Source organism: Eleutherodactylus coqui, chromosome 9 (genome assembly GCF_035609145.1).
Source record: "Eleutherodactylus coqui strain aEleCoq1 chromosome 9, aEleCoq1.hap1, whole genome shotgun sequence".
Lineage (NCBI taxonomy): Eukaryota > Metazoa > Chordata > Amphibia > Anura > Eleutherodactylidae > Eleutherodactylus > Eleutherodactylus coqui.
Genome location: NC_089845.1, coordinates 130,303,113 through 130,327,646, shown reverse-complemented (window position 1 = coordinate 130,327,646; position 24,534 = coordinate 130,303,113). Strand labels below are relative to the sequence as shown.

The following is a 24,534-nucleotide window of genomic DNA, read 5'->3' as shown; positions in this document are numbered from 1 at the left end:
AACAGGGAACTGGGCAAAAAGTCACTGAGTAGTTGCTAGTCGTTCATTTTCAGCTCACTGAAGCAGAACAATGACTGTGCGGCGTGTTGCTCATTATAAACAGGAGTTGCTCAAAATTTGAGTAACTGCCCATTTGCAGAGAATGGAGTTGGGCGACGGACGAGATCTCTGGCCGCTCCGCCTCCACTCGCTGACAGACTATCGTTCCTGTATAAAAGCACAGGAGCAATAGTTGTCAGGGGCTCATACGTCCGACAGTTGTACTATAACATATTAAGTCAGCTGTACCTGGCACAATCTCACAGCCCTGATCATGTTGTAGCACATGTTAAAACAGCCACACACATGTAACAACTGTCAGGAAAAACAATAGTTTGCCTGACAGTTGTTTTCACTGGCTCCCTCATACATGCAAATATTTGGGTTGGCCGAATAGTTATGCGTTTTGGGAGGTAAGTAGCAGCCAAACAACTCTCAGGCTGGCTTATCTCCCGAGGAAGAAAAGGACATGATTTATCGGGGAAAAGTTGAGCTGCCCTCATACATATCAGAGAGTCGTCTGGCCCTGCTGTTATCGGCTGGTTCAGATAATTAAAGTCTAATGTGTATGGGCGCCATTCTGGAGGGTTACTGCAAAGAGGGTGAAGGACAGATGGAGCTGTATTGAGAATCTATAGTGATGCAAAACCTGTATGTAGTGGGAATAATGTGCAATTACTATAGTATCTTATGGAAAAATAAAGCCAGGTGCTAAGAGTTTCCAAGTAAAGGTGCTTTTACATGGGATGATCTATCAGGCACAAGATGCCCAATAGCTTGTCTTAGCGATAATTATTTCTGTGCTTTTTATCAAAAATAAAAAGCTAGCATAGCCAACAGTCCTGATGGTGGACTTTGATGAGTGTCTGAGCCATCAGGGCTGTTGACTATGCTACTTTTTTAATTTTGATTTCATCTTAGCCTTTTAGGCAGGGTTATTGCACTTTATTTAGTACTGGTAACCAGCATCTAGTGGCTCATTATTTGTTAGGTTCTAGTCCGAAACTAGTCCTTAGTCCTATTATGGATTTGTACTCTATTCTGACAGCATTCTTTAGGGACTTGCCATTGTGCTTTCATGATTAAAGAGATATAAGTGATTCCTGATGAAGAGCACCCTCCAGGGAAACGCGTTGAACCGTACCAATGCAAAAATGAATCAATCTAAACTAACGAATCTATGAATCTATTTACCGTATATACGCGAGTATTAGCTGACCCGAGTATAAGCGGAGTCAATAAGTTTTACCACAAAAACCCGAGCTAGACTCGAGTTTATACTAGGTTAAAAAAACACGCAAAACTCACCTCCCAGCTGGCGTCTGTGTCCCCGGCATGATGGTCTTCCCGGCGGTGCGGCAAGCTGCTTCAGACTTCTCCCCGCTCTGATCTCCCTGCTAAGTTTTCAATTTCACCCCCCCCCCCCCCCCCATCAGCACTGTGTAAGTAAGCGCTGTGATCGGATCGATTGCCAGCCAATCACAGCCGACACTCGATAAACCAATCACAGCCATTCAGTGATGTCATTTACCGAATGTCTGTGAATGATCGAGCGACAGCTGTAATTGGCTGGCGCTCGATCCAATCACAGCTCTTACCTACACAGCGCTGACGGCCAGGGAATTCAAAGCTGAGCAGGAAGATGACAGCGAGGAGAATTCTCAAGCAGCTTGCAGCACCGCCGGCAGACCATCGCGCCAGGGATACAGATGCAGGCTGGGAGGTGAGTATTGCGGGGTTTTTTGTTTTTTTTTAACCTCACTCGAGTATAAGCCGAGGGGGGCTTTTTCAGCATAAAAAAAATGTGCTGAAAAACTAGGCTTATACTCGATATGTATGGTACTAATTATGGTTTTTTCTTTGCCATCAGTCTCTTTTAAGCGGAGATAAGATAATCTCCTAAATTGCTATTGAATCCTTTCATCTCCTGTCTGGTGGAGATGAGACTCCCATATTAGACCTGTGTCTCTTATACTTGAAAATAGATATTGTGGATTGACAGGGATTTTAGTGAGCCCTGGGTGTATGTATAGCTCGCCTTAGTAGACACATCAGGGTCCATTTCTAACATGCTATTGTGCTTCTAGGACTCAGTCTTTACTCCTGGTCTGCTTATGATTATTTTTTCTCCTTATGCGGGTGGGTCCACCTACTAGGTCTTTCCTTGTTTTGTTTGTTCGTTTGTCTCTGTGTTCATAATATCCCCAAAAAACACCCTCATCTGTGTCTCTTTTCAGAGTGGGGATTATCATGTCCCTTGCACCTGTCTGTCTGAAGCCCTATATATATATTTTTTAATTACACTAATGAATAAATTTTTTTTATATACATTGTTTTGTTCCTTAAGTGGACTTGAAGACGTGATCGCTCCATCACAGGTAAACTACACTGTACTACTTCTGTAGTGCAGTGTAATATGCTTCTGACAACTTCCCTACTAAATCCTGCCAAAGTCTAGTCTACTAGGCTGACATGCAATGCAAACTCAGAGGCCTTAATCAGGCATATGTTGCGATTAGAAGCCAACAGCACCCTTTGATCAAGTGTGCTGATGAATGAGCTCCATCCTCCTGTTAACTGCTTACATGTCCCAACTGTTATTGACTGCAGCATGTAAGGAATTAAACAGCTGGGATTAAAGGTTCTTCTGCTCCTAACCCTTAGAGCAGAAGTCTGGCTGTCAGTAGACCTTCGAACCCCAGGTTTACTCAGCACAGGACTCCAGTGTCTGCTTTAAACCGGACTACCATATTTTTATGCCCGCCTAACCTAAGGTCCCTTTTGTGACAGCTGCAAAACACTTATGCCTGCTTACTAAGGAGTTAATTTTACAGGTGTACACTGTTTTCAGCTCTGCCCCCACCTCTCATCACCCATCCTAGGACAGCGGCCATTTTCTTTATTTCCTAGGTGACCCCTGTAGGATGGCAGTCTAACCAGAAGACCCTCTCTACTAGCAACATCTACCCTAATGAAGCACACAAGATAGAGTTAAAGGGGTTGTCCCGCGCCGAAACGGGTTTTTTTTTTTTTCAATAACAAACCCGATGCAGGGGTTTAAAAAAAAACAAAACGGATAGTACTTACCCGAATCCCCGCGCTCCGGTGACTTCTTACTTACCTTGTGAAGATGGCCGCCGGGATCTTCACCCTCGGTGGACCGCAGATCTTCTGTGCGGTCCATTGCCGATTCCAGCCTCCTGATTGGCTGGAATCAGCACACGTGACGGGGCGGAGCTAGAGGAGCCGCTCTCCAGCACGAGCGGCCCCATTCAGAAGGGAGAAGACCAGACTGCGCAAGCGCGTCTAATCGGGAGATTAGACGCTGAAGATTAGACGGCACCATGGAGACGGGGACGCTAGCAACGGAACAGGTAAGTGAATAACTTCTGTATGGCTCATAATTAATGCACAATGTACATTACAAAGTGCATTAATATGGCCATACAGAAGTGTATACCCCAACTTTGTTTCGCGGGACAACCCCTTTAAAGTAAAGTAGGCAACATCTTTAAAAATATTAAGATGTATCATGAAAATGGATCCAGATGGTGTCGATCATACAGGGAGATATTTACATAAGCGTTACTAAGTAGCTACTATTGATCACTACTTGCATCCCAGGCTTAGCAAAACTGGCTGCTTTCCGAGACTAAAAACGTACAAAAGTCAAATGCAAAAGCGGATTTGGCTAAAAGCTTCCCAGCGGTGTCAGTTTGTACTTTGTCAGTGATTTCTTGCATAATACTGCCAATTTCATGGATTATTTCACAGCTAAGAACATAACATTATGTGAGATGTGTGTAACATATTAAAAATATTTCATTAATCTTACGCTGTTCAGAAATCCAGTGGCTTGCCCGTGCATGTTGGCATTTGGCATAGGGTCCAAACTAGCCGTGACCGACTCTGGAATAATGGTTGGGTTCAGAACGGCTTTTTTTTCCTTCAGATTAAGGACTAATCCCAGTTCTGGTAATGGCAAACACGAAGGTCTACTAAGGCCAAAGAGTATGTGATACAGGTCTACGGCTCCACATCGCAGACGCCAATCGTGGGAGGTACCTAGGAAAGCAGAATAGTGAGTTATTACAGGGTCATTCACTTTATACAACGATCATAAATCATGATTGGTGAGGGTCTGAGCTCTAGAGCCTCTACCAATCCCGAGAATTAAGAGGCTACAGTGTTGCTTTAGTGCAGTTTCCCCTTCACTGCATAGTAGCATCCCAGTCAATCGTTGAGCAAGGAACTGCAGCACACCCCTATTCAAGTATCCTGCACATCCGAATGGCTGGGAAAACATAGAAAGGCGCACAAGACTATATCAGCAGTGCAAAACCTTCATTTTCAGGATTGGTTGGGGTCCAACCTCTTCAGTGACATCGATGATATGGGGACACATCATCACTAGATGTTCCAATGAATCATCCTCCCTGATTCCACCCTGACTGTAAGCCAAGCAGCTCCATGACTACTAGTAGGTACAGTGAATCTATTCAGCCCTTGTATCCCTCTATACAATCTCGTGTCTCAGGATAGGTCTAGTGACGTTCCTTGTTTTGAACCAGGCCTGGGAACAGGAGTTAGGAGCCACAATCCTGCTGATGGACTGGCAAAAGGCATTTCTCTTCACTCATAAAGCTTCTGGTGGCCTGTGCTGCTCAAGAAAAAGATCTTGACGAAGTGGTACAGCTACCCAAGCCAAAGAGGCATTAGAGTATGTTCCATGTTTGGTGGGGTTGTGACAAGATCAGACCCTTTTAGGATAGTGTATTTCCAACATACCAATTGATCGGTCAAAAGAAAGTAGACAATTACCCCCAAATTGCTCTTCTGTGCAGAACACTCTGGTGATACCATGAAATTTCTACTGGTGGTGCAGCCCTGGGTGATGCTCAATGACACTCCTAAGATTACCGACTTGTTTTCTTCATTTTTCTTCTTCTAGGGTGGCTTTACATGGAACAACTATCATCCAAATAGTCGCTTTATCGAGTGAATGTGACAGTTGTTCCATGTAAACTTGGCCAACAATCGGGTGACAAGCGAGAACTCGTTCAGTAGACGCTTTGTTTCAGCTCACCTAATTATAATCGCTGGATGAATAATTATCATTTGGTGTAAACAGGCAATTGTTTGTCTTTCAAGGACTAGCAAATAACTTTGCAGGGAGGTGAAAATGAACAACAATCACTCTGTAAAAGCACGCATACAGTCATTTGTACACTTTAGCGATTCTTTCTAGCAACTATTCAGATGATAGTTGTCTTATGTGAAGTCAGTCTTGTGGTAACTTTACATGTGACAACTATTGGCCAAAACAAAAAACCATTCAAACGAGTGATTTCCAGCATTAGCTGCCCTATGTAAACAAGGGACCCGATGGGTACTGAGCGAGAAATCACTCATTAGTTGCTGGTCGCTTTGTTCCAGCTCACTGATACTGAGTAGTGAGCGACTTTTCAATCAGCGTAAACAGGCAGTCGTTCATCTTTGAATGATTGTCTGTTCACAGTGAATGAAGGCAGGTGGCTGAAAGGGATTTCCGGCGTGCTACTCCTCCATTCGGAGAACGATTATCGCTCTTGTGTGAAAGCACCGGAGTGATAGTCTTTGGGACGCCTGTTGGGCGCCTTTATGTCCGGCAGTTGTCCCAAGTAAAGAAACCCAAAGGTCACAGCTGGATCCAATGCTAAGGAGGACTTGGACAACTGTTCCCTTTCTCCATTCCCCCCCCCCTTCCCCTCTGCCTCCCCTTATGGGTAGTGTTTGTGTCCTGCGCCCCCATTTTTCTTTTCCTTAGTTTCGCTCACTTACCGTTTCTCCTTTCTATCCAATTTCTTCATTGTCTCTAATTCCTATCTCCTTTTGATACACCATATGCTCATTTCCGCCAAAGGTTAGTAATACTATTCCGACACCATGTCTACTATATGCCCATGTTCTGTCCCGTGTGAACAGTTTAATGATTTTCTATTAAGTGTAATACAAGAATACAAACATAAAAAAATAATAGGGATATATAATTTTTTGTTCTACATATCGGCTCAATATGAGTAAACCTACAGCAGCCCAATCCATGTGTAGGATATAACGGGGGTTTTGAGTATCACCCAGGGAGCACAAGCCAGACTTGCTGTACTTTTATCCCGGAAGCAGGCTGGGTAAACAAAAACGTATTCTGTGCTTCACAGGGGGGTACTTGAGAAGTCAGGGATGTAAAGCAATAATCCGAGGCCGTGTTTTAACATCTGGCAGCTTGTACGCCTGGCAAGCGCTCTCTTAGTTCCACTCCACCTCCCGGAGAGCAAAGAACCGATTGGAAAATATAATAACAATAAAGGACCTCAGAGCGCAGACGTGCACAATTATAGACTTGTTCCAAACTGACACACTGCCGAGATTTATGGGCACGATTTCTTACAAAGTCCTCACTGTTCAATATCTTGCCTACTTATTGAACTGCTTACAGCAAATAAGACTTTCCCTCTTCTATAAGATGGGCATGACACGGGCTCAAACCTAGCGATACCCATCCTGAGGTTGTGCCCTGCCAACTGTGCAGTATGGGCATACACGCATTAGGAACAGAAGGTATGTTAATGAATACATGAGGATGTAGCTAGTGCTACCTCATCTATTGGCTAGTGGGGAGAGCAGAAACAAGGTTCATCTCTATTCCTGGAGGACCCAGCATGGCTGTCCATTAACCCCTTAGTGACCGCTGGTGTACCTTTTTATGGCAGTCACTCATGGGCTTTAACCCTGCATAACCTTCTTTTTGATGCAGTGGCATGGCTGACTACCAGATTTCTGCTGTGACTACCAGGAATGAAGAAACCCTAGCATGCCACAGTCGATAGCAACTGCGGCATGTAAGCAGATGATAGAGGAGGGGGCTCGTCCTGTCATCCATTGGCACCGTGCAATGTGATGACAAGGTACCAATGGGTTCTCACAGCAGCCAGGGGCCTGACAAAGTCCTCTATGTCTGACATGTAATTCAGCCTATGAGACTGTGCCACCGGCAGGGTCTAATAGGCGGATATCATACGCATTGTAGAATGCATTCAATAAATGAAGCAGTGTACTAACCTAGCAATTAAACATTCGCATCTTCAAGTCCTCTTAAGTCAAGAATGACATAAAAAAGATCAATAAACTTTAATGTAAAAAAATGGAAACAGCATTTTCCCCCCCAAACCCTTTTTAAATGGATAAAATAAAAAAACCTAAAGAAAAATCAACACAAAAGTATTATTGTGTTAGTAATGACCCAAACAATGAAAATATTTTGTTATTTATCTCGCTTGGTGAATGCCGTAAAAATAGTAATAAAAGAAGAAAAAAGCAATGTCAGAATTGCTGTTTTTCTTTTGTTCGCCTTCCAAAAACTGCAATAAAAAACATCCAAATGTCGCAAACTGATACTAGTAAAAACTACAACTCTTCCCACAAAAAACAAACCCTTGAATAGCTCGGTTACTAGGAAAATAAAAATGCTAGGGGTCTTAGAATGCAACAATATAGATTCAATTGTTTTTCTTTAAAAATGTGTTTTTTTTGTGCTACTGTAGTAAAATATTAAAAAATCTATAATAAAATTTTCAATTGCCGTAATCGTCCTGAACCAGATTAGAAAATTAACATGTTATTTTTACCGAATAGTGAACGCTATGAAAACAGAACCCAAAAAACAATGGCGGAATTACAGGAGGGGTTTTCCAAGTTATAATGTACCCTGGAGTGCTGCCAGTAAAAAAGTACGTAACTCGCCCCACAAAATCAAGCCCTCACACGGCTCTTGCAATGCGACTATGGAAATAGCTTGGTCCTTAAGGAACAAAATAGGCAGGTCACTAAATGGTTAAAGGGATTTCCTGGAACTCCAATATTAATGACCTATGTATTAGGATACATCACCAATATCGGATTCTAGGAGCCTGATAGTTTGAACGCCTTTCCAATCAGGTGTTTTAAGATGATGAGGTAGTGTTATTGGGAAAAGGAAATCTGGTGTGTGCGGTGCAGACAGGTTCAGGGAGATCTTGTTAAATGACAGAACGCGGATGATGAAGTCTTGTACGAGCGGTGAAGGTATCATGCACATTGTCTGCCGAAACACTCACTCAAGGGGTCCCACAGGACATTGTAATATTTATTAGTAACCATAGACGAGTGGCTGCACACAAGCCCAACATCACAGCAGTGACTGCACAGAGACAACTGTGATGGTGCTTGGAGCGTCGTTCTTGGACTGTCAATGAGTGGAAGCAAGCATTGTGGACAGTTGAACCCCAGTACACAATCTTCCGATCGGATGGCTGCGCTTGAGTGTGGTGGTTGCCTAGACAGCAGTTTGTATGTGACTACATTATCCCAACAATGAAGTTTGGAGGAGGTTCTTTTACATTGTGAGGATGTTTCTACTGGGAAGGTCTAGGGCCATTGTACCCATTGGTGTTGAGGGTAAACCTCACTATAACCAGAGACTTACTGGACAATGTGGTATTACCTACCCTGTGGCAATACTTTGGTGCAACTCTGTGTCCCTACCAACTTGACCAAGCACCATGTCATACAGCACGCAGTGTTCAGGGTTATTTTGAGGAGCAGAACATCTGCAAACTTCATTGGCCGGCCCAAGTCAGGATCTCAATTCCACTAGGACGAACTAAACGTTGTATCAATTGAGGCCCATCAAGAAGTGAAACTCTCCTTAAGGAATGGAGGCAAATTTGGTGGAAAGCATCCCTCGGAGGGTTACAGCAGTCATTGAGGCCAAATGTGGCTCAACACGGTATTGAAAAATGTGAATAAAAACGAATTTCATCATCTTGTCTTGTGTCCTAATTCTTTTGTCAACATAGTGCAGTTCCAAAGATCGGGAAGAAGAGCGAGGTCTATGATGCGCTGCACTAAATGGTTGAACACTTCCAATCACAGAGATGAACAAAACTTGTGTTTGACTAAGACAAGCTAAGTACAACGCCTTTGTCATAAACGGAATCATTTAGACACCAAAACATGTTGTTTCTCTCAATAAAACACTCGTTTTGTCCACTCTGTGGTTGTAAAGCTTTTCTCCACTCAAAGCAGCACATCTCAGACCTCCTTCGTTGTTCCGAATACTATCAAATAATCAGACATTATAACTGCAGGGAATTATAATATAGAATGTAACTCGGGATCAGAACAGGAAAAGTAATGTAATGCATGTGCACAGTGACTATCAGCAGAATAGTGAGTGCAGCTCTGGAGTATAATACAGAATGTAACACAGGATAAGTATTGTATGTACACAGTGACTCCAGCAGCAGAATAGTGAGTGCAGCTCTGGAGTATAATACAGGATGTAATTCAGGATACGTAAATGATAAGTAATGTATGTACACAGTGACTCCACCAGCAGAATAGTGAGTGCAGCTCTGGAGTATAATACAGGATGTGTAACTCAGGATCAGTACAGGATAAGTACTGTATGTACACAGAGGCTCCACCGGCACAATGAGTGCAGCTCTGGAGTAGAATACAGGCCGTAACACAGGAGCAGTACAAGATAAGTATTGTATGTACACAGTGACTCCACCGGCAGAATAGTGAGTGCAGCTCTGGAGTATAATACAGAATGTAACACAGGATCAGTATAGGATAAGTAACGTAATTACTTAGTTCGATGCAGACTTAGTAAACTTTACAAACTGACTATGGAATAAAATTTCTTTAATAGAGGAAGTTTAAACTTCTTGCCACGTGATTTCCAACAAGATTGAAGTTTTCACGATGCAACTGGTGATCAAATATCCCCTTCACACACTCTGAAGGAAACCTGAGTAGGAAAACCAAGTGAGCTCCCCAAAGGTGGCCTCAATAGCTAATTAACGCGGCAGTCTGTGTGTGGCATCCCAGGGGATCTGCAAAGTGTGGTTAAATGATTATGCCAATATTTTTTTTTTGCTTCAGTGTATGGCTCAGAAATAAGTGTTTACACTGGATCATTTCACAGGGTTCATATTATGTTTTATACAGTTTTGCTATTATTGAGAGCAAGGAAACCCAAGTCTCTGGTTTTATGAATCATATATACAATTGGTGCAATATTCCTTAAAGTGTATGATGACTTTTGGCAAGCATTTTGCAGGGAGAGAGAGAAAAGAGAAAGAAAGAGAAAAGCTAAATAAAAAGAAATGTATAAGTTATAATACTTATCTTGTACTCATTCTGAGTTACATCCTGTATTGTACTCCAGAGCTACACTCACGATTCTGTTGGTGGTGTCACTGCATACATTCAATACATTACTTATCCTGCACTGAATTTTACGTATTATACCCAGGGGCTGTAATCATAATTCTGCCGGTGAAGTCCTTGTACACACTCATACATTACTTATCTTGTACTGATCCCGAATTGCAGCTTGTATTATAACCCAGAGCTGCACTCACTATTCTGCTGGCGGAGTCACTATGTACACACATTATATTACTTATCCTGTACTGATCCCGAGTTATATTGTGCATCCAGAGCTGATAAGATTTTTGTACTTACCGTAAAATCTCTTTCTGGTCTCGTTCATTGGGGAACACAGCTCGGACCGTGAGGTATAGCTACTGCCACTAGGTGGCAGACACTAAGAATAAAAAGTGTTAGCTCCTCCTACAAGCTATACCCCTCCTGTAGGCATTAAGCTAATCAGTTTGTATGCAAGCTGTAGTAGTGCAGCATTCAGAAGGGCCTATAGAGGGTGCTAGACAGGCATTCTGATACCTGCAAAAACAAACAGAAAGGGTTAACACCCTGGGTGTGGCAGGAGGGAATGCAAAAGAGCCAGTTCCTGCCAGACTCAAAGGGGAAGTGATAGCTCAGTGGAACTGAAAGGGCTGCTAGCCTAAAGTCCTGTTTGTGACCCGTCATCAAGTTTAACGACGCCCTCCAGACACCCAGTGGGGTAGTTAGTGATAGGGACTCAGTGGGTTGTGACCCCCACGACTGTATTGTATGCTGTGCTGTAAATAAATGCTGGCAGACACCATTTTATAAGAAATTGCAGTCTCCTGGAGCCTGTTTACACGTGAGGTGCCCATTTCCCAGATGGAGAGGCCGCAGACGAGTAAACCCCCTTGCCACATATGCGCTGGCAAAATCGAGTGGTGCACAAATCTTTAAGGTGCAAGGTGAATCTTTGGTTACTGAGGAGCGATAAAAGGCGCAGGCTGAGGAGGCCGAATATTCTGGTTGCTGTGGGAGCGCGGAAAGCTGCAGCCAACGGTTCAAGGGCAACGAAGGTCAAGCAGAGGACTTCTGCGAGAAAGCAAATTGTTGGACTTGTTTTACCTTTATTTATATTAAAGGAGATGTCCCGCGCCGAAACGGGTTTTTTTTTTTTTAAACCCCCCCCCGTTCGGCGCGAGACAACCCCGATGCAGGGGTTAAAAAAACCACCCGCACAGCGCTTACCTGAATCCCGGCGGTCCGGTGACTTCAATACTTACCGCTGAAGATGGCCGCCGGGATCTTCTACCTTCGTGGACCGCAGCTCTTCTGTGCGGTCCACTGCCGATTCCAGCCTCCTGATTGGCTGGAATCGGCACGTGACGGGGCGGAGCTACACGGAGCCGCTCTCTGGCACGAGCGGCTCCATAGAAGAAAGCAGAAGACCCGGACTGCGCAAGCGCGGCTAATTTGGCCATCGGAGGGCGAAAATTAGTCGGCTCCATGGGAACGAGGACGCCAGCAACGGAGCAGGTAAGTAAAAAACTTTTTATAACTTCTGTATGGCTCATAATTAATGCACAATGTACATTACAAAGTGCATTATTATGGCCATACAGAAGTGTATAGACCCACTTGCTGCCTCGGGACAACCCCTTTAACTGTGTAGTCAAAATGGCGGTGGTCACAGAAGACCATCAAAAGGAGCCTTGCTGGTATTCTGTGCAGGGTGGCACATTGAAAGCTGCACAATGTAAAGATATATTTAATGAGGATTTATCCAAGGACTATATTGTTGATGATAATGTGTTGCAGAGAAATTTTTTTGTTAACCCAGAAATGTGTGGGAGGTTGTGGGATGTTTTCCCTGTATGATGTGTGTAGAAATGTTCCCCAAAGAAGTCAGGGTATAAACAGGTGGCTACAGAGGGTGCAGCCAACGCCCATGAGTGATTTAGCACAGATATGCCTCTAGTGGTAGAGAGGGAAAGGAAGACTGCTTCAAGCAAAACAGTGCAGACCCTGAGGTCCGAAGTGAGACAGAGGGAAACACTTGCTTATAGTTCAGGAGGAACTTGTACAGATGCAAGCTTATGCAAATTTCTTTAAGGAAGCCTGTCAAGCGGCAAATAAGAAATATGACAGGCAGTTAGAAAAAGAAGGGGCAATCTTGTGTCTACTTGGAGACAAGGCCAAGAGGCAAAGGCTACTGATAGAGGAGCAGACAGACATAGTCCAGAGAGAAAGAGAGGATGCTCTCCAAGAAGCTGCTGAGGTGAAAGCAGAAAATGCAACTGTCTTAAAGAAGAATAAGCGCCTTAGAAGATTAGCTGAAGCTGATCACAGATGGAGGAGGAAACTGTGCGGTGTGAACAAGTCTTGAAAGAAATGAGAAGTGAGAAAAAGAAATATGAGGGATATCTTTCAAAAGAACATGAAGAGATAGAAGACCTCAGAAATGTAGCCAGAGATGTGGCTGATCACAGAGTGTGTCTGAAGGCGAAATCTGCACAGTATGACAGGACGGTAAAAAACCTGCAAATGAGAACCCAAAAGTTGGAGATGGCGTGTTGCAAGTTAGAAAGAGATTCTACAGATGCACGTAATCAAACTACAGGTTTGCATAATCAAGTTGCAGAGTTAGAAATACAATTATTAAAGTGAAATAGTGAATGGGAGTTACAGATAACTAAGCGGAGGGAAAGCCTGGAAAGGGAGAAAGCTGCTTGCAGCAGGGCAGAGAAACAAATAAAGGTCTTGAAAGACATACTGGACTTCAAGGAAGCCCACGAAGTGCTTCATGAGCGACTGGTGTCCCAGCTGCAGATGAGCTTGGATCAGGAAGCTGAAGAATATGAAGCTCAAATCCAGGAGCTTAAAGAGAATCATGCTCTAATTATGGGGAAACTGTCCAAATGGTTGGAGCAAACTGAAAAGGAGAAAGAAACCCTGGAAAAGGCTGAGAGGGCTTTGGAAGGTGACTGTACTGAGCTGACCCATAAGTTGAAGAGTTATTGTAAGACAAGTGTGAGAGTCTGAATGCAAGAGAAATGCAGTAGAGACGCAGCTTCAAGCACTACAAGTAAAAATCACTGAAGGTGACAGGGTGCAGACAGAGCTGTCTGAGAAGCTGAACAGAGTGCAGGTGGAATTGGAAGCTCAGAGTGAAAAGTCTCAGAAGCTGGTGCAAGAAGAGACGCATCAGAGACTTGGTCTTAGTGCACACCTGAAGAGAATGGAAGCTGAGAGAAATGTGTTCCTCAAGCAGTTGGAGGAATATGCAGAAACTAAGAGAATCTTGTCAAAGCAGATTCCAACACTTCAGGCTCAGGTGTCAGATATGGAAAAGAAAGTGGATGAGAACCCTGCACCCTGGCTCTCTGTTGAACAGCAAGAGAACAAAATCCTAGAAGAACTGGAAGCTATAAATCTTCTGTATGAAGAAAATGCAACTGTCTATGATAAATTAGTGGCAGTAGCCCACGGTCTGAGCCGTGTCCTCCAATGACATGAATGAGAAATATCTATCCTGCTGATGAAGTCATTGTGTATATACATTACGTATCCTATACTGATCTTGAGTTACATTCCATATTATAGTCTGGAGCTGCACTCACTATTCTGCTGGTGGAGTCATTGTGTACATAAAGTACTTAATCCTGTACTGATCCTGAGTTACATCCTGTATTATACCCCAGAGCTTCACTCACTATTCTGCTGGTGGAGTCACTGTGTACATACATTACTTATCCTGTACTGATCCTGAATTGCAGCCTGTATTATTCTCCAGAGTTGCACTCAACTGCTGCAAACAGTGGGAGAGAGTGTGTGTAGGGGGTTGGCACGGTTGCCCTGAGTCAGACACCGATTAGTATTAGAGATGAATACAGAGAGCTAAACGTTCATTTACATGCAAAGAAGGTCGCTCAAAATTTGTCAGAAACTGACAGTTTTGAGCGATCATTTTGCATTAGCTATTAATGGGTTGATCAGCCCATTAGTATCTAACTAGCTTCATTTGTATGTATTTAGAGAACAGCGGGTGGTCTGTTCTCTAAATATATCGCTATTATTCTCCAGCAGGCTGGAGTCCAGGTTGCTCACACAGGACTGTCTAGACTGCATATGACTGTAAGTAAAGCCCCATTTACACATAGCAATTATCGCTCAAACAAAGTTTTTCTTGTAGCTATAATCGTTGCATGTAAATGCTACCATGGTTTGCTTTTCGTCCAAACAATGATTTTTAGTTCAGTTTAAAATCCATTGTTCGGCTGGGCAGCTGATAGCAGGAATCGCACGCTGTGATTCTCCACGGGAGCGCTGATAAGATTGTTTTCAGCTACAGTTCTGCGGCAAAACAAAAGGGCTGCATGCAGATAACAGACCGCCTGCTGTTATTTGCATACAGTGAAGCTAATAAGCTACTATAATGGGCATTAGTGCCCATTAGCAGCTTATGCAAAATGATCGCTCAAACTTTCATTCTCCCTATCTTTTGAACGGATTTTGAGCGATTATCTTTGCGTGTAAATGGGGCTTAACTCTCAGCTGTGAAAGGCATTAGAGGTCTCTACAGGTGTATTGAAGCAAAGAATTTCTTATTCACTGACAGTAAGAAGAGATATTGAAAAAAAAAATTCCTTATGGAACATATTCATTATAACAGAGTAGTTTGCTGGCAGTGTTTACCTGAATTCATGAGCTTCCAGAGCTGGTCAACCAGAGCTTCATTACATAATGGAGACTCCACGTTCTTGGTGAATGGCGGATTCTTTGACAACATGTAAAGAATCTTGTGCCTAAAAACAAATACAACTCATCAACTAATATATCCTAATCCAGTTATTAAAGAAAATATTTATACTGGAGAGTGCTCAGTGACTACATTGTTATAGAAGTGCGGTAAACGGAACAAAAGACCAAAAGGTCAATAAACAGAGAAAGACTGTAATTATATAGTCAACTGTGAATCTGCTGATACAGGCTGATTACACAGGAGAGCAAGACTTATGATGGTGCATTCACAGAGTATATCAAACCACTGGAGCTGCTTAAAAGGATACTTAAAGGGGTTGTCCCACGCCAAAACGTTTTTTTTTTTTGCATAGGCCCCCCGTTCAACGCAGGACAAACCCAAGGGATGTGTTGAAATTAAAAAAATAATTTTACTTACCCGAATCCTTCTTCCAACTTCTTCCTTCTTTTCCTCCAAGATGGCCGCCGGGATCTTCACCCACGATGCACCGCGGGTCTTCTCCCATGGTGTACCGTGGGCTCTGTGCGGTCCATTGCCGATTCCAGCCTCCTGATTGGCTGGAATCGGCACATGTGACGGGGCGGAGCTACGCGATGATGCGTAGAAGGGGGCGGAGCCAGAACGACGCTCGTGCTCGGACCGACCAGAAGGGAGAAGACCCTTCTGCGCAAGCGTGTCTAATCGGGCGATTAGACGCTGAAATTAGATGAAGCCATGGAGACAGGGATGCCAGCTACGGAGTGGGTAAGTGAATAACTTCTGTATGGCTCATATTTAACCCCTTAATGACACGGCTAATTTTGGCGTTGAGGACCAAGCGATTTTTTGGTATTTTTCCATCTCCATTTTTCAAAAGCTATAACTTTTTTATTTTTCCGTGGACGCGGCCGTATAAGGGCTTGTTTTTTGCGTGGCGATCTGTAGTTTTTATCGGTGCCACTTTTGGGTATATAGACAATATCGTAAAATTTATTTATTTTTTTTAATGATAACAGGGAGAGAAAACGCATCAATTCTGACATAGATTTCTTTTTTTTTTTACAGCGTTAATCATGCAGCATAAATGACACACTAAATTTTTTCTGCGGGTCGGTACGGTTACAACGATACCAAAATTGTTATATTTTTTTAGGTTTTTACACTTTTTTGCAATAAAACCCCCTTTTTTTTGGAAATCTTTTTTTTTTCTCTATAGCTGCATTCAAAGTCATGTAACTTTTTTATTTTTCTATGTACGGAGCTCTTTAAGGGCTTCTTTTTTTTTTGCGAGACGAGCTGTAGTTTTTATTGGTACCATTTTGGGAAATGTACGGCTTTTTTGATCACTTTTATTGCATTTTTTGTGAGGCAAAATGCTAAAAATTAGCATTTTGCCTCTGTTTTTTACGCTTTTTGTCGTACAAAATAAAAAGCGTGTTCAACTTTTTGTACACGTCGTTACGGACGCGTCAATACCCAATATGTGGGGTTTTAGTTTTTTTTCCCTTTTTTTATGCTAATATTAGAAAAAGCATAAAAAAGGGTTTTTTTTACTTTTTTTTTTACATTTTTCTTTTTTTTTACACTTTTCTTTTCTTTTTTTTATACTATTTGAGTCCCTCTGAGGGACTTACATCACTGTGCCTATGATCGCTGTCATAAGGCATGGCAGAGCTACTGCTCTGCCATGCCTTATCGCTTGTACAGCGATTATAGGCACAGGCAATACAGGACGCCAGTGTCTGGCATCCTGTTGCCATGGTGACAGGCCGGGCTCTCGCGATGACATCGCGAGAGCCGGCCGGAGACACACAGGGATCGCGATCCCTCTGTGAACTCTTTCCCTGCCGCGATCTACTTAGATCGCGGCAGGGAAGGGGTTAACAGCGGCGGGCGCATCTCTGATGTCCCCCCGCTGTTGGAGCGGGACGCTGGCTGTGACTGACAGCCGGCTCCCGCTGCGGGATAGCGCGGGATCTTATGTGATCCCGTGCTATCTCCAGGACGTACCGGTACGTCCTTTTGCGGGAAGTACCAGGCTCCCGGGACGTAACGGTACGTCCTGGAGCGGGAAGGGGTTAATGCACGATGTATATTACAAAGTGCATTAATATGGCCATACAGAAGTGCGTAACCCCACTTGCTTTCGCGAGACAACCCCTTTAAAGAAAAAGAATAATAAAAAGTATACATATATTACATGAAATCCCTGACTGACTGACTCACCACTAATTCTCTGACTACCACATGTCGTACAAATGTGAAATTTGGCATGCCCATTCTTTAGGTCCTAACTAAGAAAAGTAAAGGGGATTCAACTTGCTTATTCAATTCTAAGTGCAAAAGAAAATTTTCTGTGCAAACAGGTAAACACCTATAGCAAATTAGCTGGGGCAAAGCCGGGTAGATTAGCTAATTTCATAATATATGTTTAGGGTGTGGTCACACATCGATGATTTGCTGCAGATCTTGGTGCAGAATTACAGCAGATTTCACCCTTCCAAGTAAATTCAAACTGAAGATCTGCACCAAAATGGGCAGCAAATCAGCGACGTGTGAACGCACCCTGAAAGGTATCAGAGCTTAACAAATTCACAACAAGAACAACAAGGATCAAAAATAGTTAAGCGGAAGAATCAATTGCACAACCCCAATGGACATGTGTACTACATCTGAAGACATTTAGGAAGCCATCTGAAAGCTAAGTGTCCACAATCATGGTATACATGAACGGGTCATTAATTCCAGCAATGTTTGGAGTGACTGTTATGATTATCACTGCAATTGCTGTAAACAAATACAAACACCAAAGACTGTGTTGCCATGCGGTTAACATGCTACGTTCACAGAAGGACTCCAACACGGTTTCTATTTTTGCATATGAGCTATACAGAAGGGTTGCTCAACTGGTTTTAGTACAGCTAGGTTTACCCAGGTCTGCAGTCATGTCAAGGTCTGAGCTAAACCCCAGTAATACAAGGATGTTGTCTTATTAGGGATCATTTACAGGGCAAATGGTAGTGCCTACCGCAAGATATAATGCCTACTTTGTGCCCCAACACAGTAATAGCTCCTTATGCTTACTATTAAGTAGCGGTGCCCACTCTCACATAAAGTAATTGTGCTCCTATATGATTACCCCACACAAAAGTAATAAAGTTCCCATTATGACCCCTGACACAAAGGAATTGTGACCCCGCTCATATAAATTGTGCACCCTCTGACTGCTACACACAATATAATGGTTTACCCTCTGTGACCCACCACCCTTACACAAAGTATGTGTCCCCGCAAAAAAAAATTCTGCCCCATTAGATGTTAAAATAATTTCTTAAACTAAAACATTAAAGGGTCACCAACTTTTCAGACAACGTACGCTCATGTAACAGTCTGTGTGCCTCATTAATCTTGCAATATACTTTAATTCAAAATTTGGTAGTTTTACCACTGTAAATAAAGTTCAAAGTGTCTACCACTAGGGGGTCTGCCTTCCAACTCCTCTGCAATCCACTGTCTGTTAGGTATCATGGGGTTGTTGGGATGTTTGCTTAGCTGGAAGGGGTGGGGGGGGAGGGGAACATGCTCACTCCCTACACTGAAGACTGACTGATACACAGAAACTGTGTCTACAATCTTTTGCCTCTCTCCTCCTGTTACAACACATATGTGTGCACATTATATTGGGTTTACTAACCATTTGGCCATAATGTCTGACTCAAACAATCGTCCTAGGAGAGTAAAGGGGTGATCATTCAGATACTGCCTTCCTGCTGATTGGACCAAAGACAGGGCAATGCAGCCTGAGAAGTGAGGGAAAGGAAGTACAGGACAGTGAACCACTGACAGAATGTTAGGCTTGCTACACGCCCCCTGCCTGAAAGTGGATTGTAGACAGATGCACAGCTGAAAAATGAGGAAGACCACCTGAAAATCAGAACTTCTAAACATACAACATGCAAACAGTGGCAAATGAGAAGGTAAGGAGTACCTGTTATGTTAGAAACCTTGCTAACCAAAAATTCAGGTACGCTTTACCCTTAGGGAAATGTATAACATTTTGTTCTGAAAGTTAATGCCATTCTGATTGCAGTTTGGGATCAGGAGGGAACTTTTTTTTCCTTCTGGGGAAAAATGGGTTCATGCCTTATGGGAGGACACAGAGATCTATAGTTATCCATTTCCGTTTGTCCGTGTTCATCCCTAATCCTTGGTTGAACCTGATGGACATTTGTGTCTTTTTTAAATCCTACTATGTAACACCTTGTAAAGGAACAGACTTGTTTATTCACCAACAAGTGATATAACTGACAGATTAGCAATGGGAGACCAAGAAAATGTCTCTGGTATTTGCTTGGTAAGGATCTCTTCCAAAGTTGGCCAAAAGTGAGATGTCAAGTTTGCCAACTCTACGTACACAACGGTTTTGTACTCAATAAAAGAAAACAGCAAATAGAAAAGCAGATTTTTCATCCAGCACACATAAAGGCAATGTTTTGGCTCAATCAGAGCGTTTGTCAAGTTTGGGCCCAGGATATGTACGCGGTTGCCGAAAAAACACGCAGCGACGCTGCAGCAGTCAGGTGACCTCCCGTGACATTATCTGCCACAACACTGTGACCTTAGCGGAGCTGTAGCGCTGGATTGCAATGGCAGAGGATCGATAAGTACTGCTTCTTTTGTTATTTTAGCACAGTGAGTGCTATAGGGGGAATTGTTCTTTGGTAACCGGATGACCCCTTTAAGTCTAGAAATAACAGGACACCCGACTGATGCTCACAATGAACTCACAGACCAAACGATAAAGAGTTATCAAAAATAAGCCAGCCTTTTTTAGTATAGGACTGACAATAGCCTAGTATTACTAGGCTTGTGTGAAGAACACATCCTCAAACACGGCCTTTGTTCATATACACTATTGGCCCATAATGTCATAGAGAGGAATCGCCCTCTCGGAAGCCCCACCACCGTTCCCCGAATGGAGATTTGCTCAGTAAGAACGCTCCCATTCTGGCGGACCTTGTACAATCCTGTTATTATAGGACCAAATCACCGTCCTATAACTCTACATATTCCCTGCAGCGGCCGTTGCAACAGAAATTCTTGGACAGCCCAAGCAGATTACAGAGGGTGCAAAGATCAGGACCTTGTACGATCAGTTCTGGTTCGCTCTGCACCCCACATTCAGGGAGGGGATTGTATATGATGGCACAACTGCTTTACTTTTAACTTTGATTCAATGTATGCTATAATAATAAAAAAACAAACTTGAAGCCCATGTGAGGTTGTGACACTAAGGAAAAGAATAGTCACTTATGTTGGCTGCCTCCAGTTGCTGGCCAGTGTCAGCCCCTCCATCTGCTACACTGTGGCTCTCCCCACAAAGGGGCCTCTTATAATTTACGAGCGCCTTCAAATCAGCGTTGCCTGTCTAAAACACAGAAAAAAGCAGAGTCATGATATTTGGGCTTAACTGCTCTCCGTGTTGCTTACCACAAACCAGAAAGAATAAGTTATCTAAAACATACGCACCAGGGACAAATCAACCAAGAGAACACACACAACGCCCGCTGACGGCTGTCAAAACTAAACATACGTTTGGCTTACAACATCCCCTGAATCCTTGAGCGCTGCGCCTTGTATTTAGAGAAGCCGAAAAGTGTTTACACCTCAGGTAATAACTCGCTTCCATCCCCCTCCGTTCTGCAATCACAAAGACTCCAAGTCACCCCATTAGTGTTAATCTGTCAAATGCAAAACAACTTGAATCAATTAAAAACTGTAGCGCAGGATCCGCGGCCGAGCGAGTGCAGAACAGAGGAAATGTTTACATTTATTGGATGAAGACAAATCCCAGTAAGAAGGTAATTTCTGGATAATTGTTCTGTTTAGAAAATATTATTTTGTATACACATTGATCAACCATGATGCTAGAGTGACTGACCAGTCGGCTGATTCGCTTTAATCTCCCCCCACCCCCATCTCTGCATTTCAAAATACAAGGTTTGTATTCTTCCATGGACATAACATAGCCATATGAGAGCTAGTTCCACACCCGCCTCCCCCCCATCTCGGAGCTTGTCCCACAGCGATATCAGGACTCGTTCCGCAGCCATATCAGGACTTGTTCCGCAGCCATATCAGGACTTGTTCCGCAGCCATATCAGGACTTGTTCCGCAGCCCCTTCATTTCGGAGCTTGTGCTGCATCCCCCCCATCTCGGAGCTTGTGCTGCCTCCCCCCCATCTGGGGGCTTGTGCCGCACCCCCCCCCCCATCTGGGGGCTTGTGCCGCACCCCCGCCCCCATCTGGGGGCTTGTGCCGCACCCCCGCCCCCATCTGGGGGCTTGTGCCGCGCCCCCGCCCCCATCTGGGGGCTTGTGCCGCGCCCCCGCCCCCCATCTGGGGGCTTGTGCCGCGCCCCCGCCCCCCATCTGGGGGCTTGTGCCGCGCCCCCGCCCCCCATCTGGGGGCTTGTGCCGCGCCCCCGCCCCCCATCTGGGGGCTTGTGCCGCGCCCCCACCCCCCCATCTGGGGGCTTGTGCCGCGCCCCCACCCCCCCATCTGGGGGCTTGTGCCGCGCCCCCACCCCCCCCATCTGGGGGCTTGTGCCGCGCCCCCACCCCCCCCATCTGGGGGCTTGTGCCGCGCCCCCACCCCCCCCATCTGGGGGCTTGTGCCGCGCCCCCACCCCCCCATCTGGGGGCTTGTGCCGCGCCCCCACCCCCCCATCTGGGGGCTTGTGCCGCGCCCCCACCCCCCCATCTGGGGGCTTGTGCCGCGCCCCCACCCCCCCATCTGGGGGCTTGTGCCGCGCCCCCACCCCCCATCTGGGGGCTTGTGCCGCGCCCCCACCCCCCATCTGGGGGCTTGTGCCGCACACCCCCATCTGGGGGCTTGTGCCCCACACCGCCATCTGGGGGCTTGTGCCCCACACCGCCATCTGGGGGCTTGTGCCGCACACCGCCATCTGGGGGCTTGTGCCGCACACCGCCATCTGGGGGCTTGTGCCGCACACCGCCATCTGGGGGCTTGTGCCGCACACCGCCATCTGGGGGCTTGTGCCGCACACCCCCATCTGGGGGCTTGTGCCGCACACCCCCATCTGGGGGCTTGTGCCGCACACCCCCATCTGGGGGCTTGTGCCGCAGACATATGAGGGCTAGTTTGTAGCAGTACATATTGTATTTATTAATTACAACAACTTGGGGTACCTATAATGTATTTTACAACTTTTATTACTTTTTTAATTGGGAGGAAAAAACTGCAATTCTGCCATTGTTTTAAGGGTCTCTTATCACACTCACCATGCAATATAAACAACACGATAACTTTCTTATTTGGATCGTTACAATTACAAAGGTATCAAAAGTACTTTTTTCCCCTCTTTAAAGCAACACTTTGGGGCAGCTTTACTAATCCCATCTACTGGTTAGACAGCAGAAAACAAGACCAGATAGCCTGAAAAAACATCAACTTTTCACTGTAGCTCATGCTGAATGAAACATTTGGTGCATCTCTGAACATATTTGTCTACCTTCAGCCCCTTAATGACCAACCCATTTTATATCGCGTTGAAGGAGTCATAACTTTTTAATTTTTCAGTCGATATAACCGTATGAGAGCTGTTTTTTTTTGCGGGACAAGTTGCATTTTTAATGGCATAATTTTTATGGTGCAGCGTGTTAGGCCTTATGCCCACGGCTGGGCCGGATTCCAACTGCAAGATACACACAGCGGGATGCGACCCGTGCCCAGCAATGACCTCTTGCTTACCTGTCGGGTGTCTTCTCTCTGCGCTTTGCGATGTGCCGGCTGGCGCACAGCCGCGTATGTGCAGAGCGAGGCCCGCACAGAAATAGGACATACCACGATTTTATTACCACGCAAGTTTTCACATGGTCAAATTGCGGCTGTCAGCATAGGATTGCATAAACTAATGCAATCCTATGGGAGTGTGCAATGGCGGAAATCTCATGCTAAATTTCCGTCCGTGGGCATTGGGCCTTAAGGCAGCAGAAACGCAGTCCTAAGCTCTCGCTCACAACCTGAAGGTTGCAAGTTTAATGCCAGCTCAAGGATGACTCAGCCTTCCATCCTTCAGAAGTCAGTAAAATGAGTACTCAGCTTGGTTGGGCGGGATTGGAGGAAAAAAAAATTCTGCCACTGTTTTTTGGATTTAATTTTTACTGTGTTCATTGTGCAAAAGAAAGTTTATAAAGATTTTTTTATGCTTCGCTATTGTACACAAAAAATAATAAAAATTGCTTTTGTGTTGCACATTCCATGAGCGGTTTTTATTTTTGCATAGATGGAGCTCTATGGGAGCTTGATTTTTTGCAGGATGACTTCTAGTCTTCATTAATTTAATTTTTGGGAATATGTAATATTTTGCTCACTTTTTATTCCATTTTTTTCAAGAGGCAAGATTAACAAAATCTGCAATTCTGGCATGTTTTTACTTTTATTTTTAACGGCGTTCACCTTGCAATATAAATGATAAATGTTAAATTAAATACTAAAATTGTATGTTTTTTTTTGCAGTTTTTTTTTTGCACTTTAAAAACTTTTTTTTTGTTTATAGCTACATTCAAAGGACCGCTAACATTCTTTTGTGGGATGAGTTGTACTTTTAAATGCTACCATTTGTTGGTCCCTAAGACATTTTGATCACTTTTCATTGTGTTTTTCTTTGTAAAATTAACTATTTTTGCCACGTTTTTTGTATTTTTTTTAATGACATGCACTGTGCAAGTTAAATTATGTGCGAACTTGTTTTTTTTGTGGGTCATTATGAACGCAGCGATACCACGTGTGTTTTTTTTTCTTTACATACTAAAGGGGCAAAGGTCGGTTATTGGCATTTAAATTTTTTTCTTTACTATTTTTATACTTTTTCTAACTTTTTATTTTTTCCCCCGTGGGGGACCTAAATATCAGCATCTTTTATCATTCTTCTAATACAGTACTATACATTCGTACAGTAGTGCATTACAAAGCCTGTGAAGCTCAGTCCGAGGCTGGGCCTTATAGGCCTCTGTAGCTGGCAGAGGCCATAGCAACCTATCGGGACCCAGCAATCCTATCCATATTATTAAGGAGTTAAACCATCTGCTGGTTGGCTCAGTCTGTGCCAAAATTTGGAAAAAATATTTTGCCCCATGTTGTCACATTTAAACCACGCCTATTTCCCAAATAGCCACACTTATTTTCATGCAAAACCACCCCTCATGGGAAGTGAGGTAAAGAAGGTGTCTAACATGTCTATCACACATGGTATATGGTGCCAGGCGTGCAAAATATTTTTGGGGGGTGCAAAATTGACCCTGGCACATTTAGCTTTGAAAATTTCCTCTTTTAATATTTTTGAAAATTTATTTTTGCATTACTGTATAGAGAGCCTAAGAGTTTTCATTTTGAAATTTTATGATGGCTTGTTTTCTGTGGGACAGCACTACTGCAGTATTGGCAGGCTCTAATGAGTGTACAGAGATGGTGGACTTGGGTGCCTTCATTACAGCCTCACTGGCATAACTAGAGATGAG

The 24,534-nt window shown here is 44.0% G+C and overlaps 1 protein-coding gene across 1 annotated transcript in view; it reads right to left on the bottom strand.

Moving 5' to 3' along the window:
- Positions 1–24,534, bottom strand: part of TAF2 (TATA-box binding protein associated factor 2) — a 127,712-nt gene that overhangs the window by 14,542 nt on the left and 88,636 nt on the right. Inside the window, exons 22-23 of the mRNA XM_066578507.1 lie at positions 14,947–15,056; positions 3,875–4,104 (exon numbers count right to left, since the gene is read on the bottom strand). Coding sequence (XP_066434604.1) covers positions 3,875–4,104; positions 14,947–15,056 — 340 coding nt within the window. The remainder of the gene's footprint in view (positions 1–3,874; positions 4,105–14,946; positions 15,057–24,534) is intronic.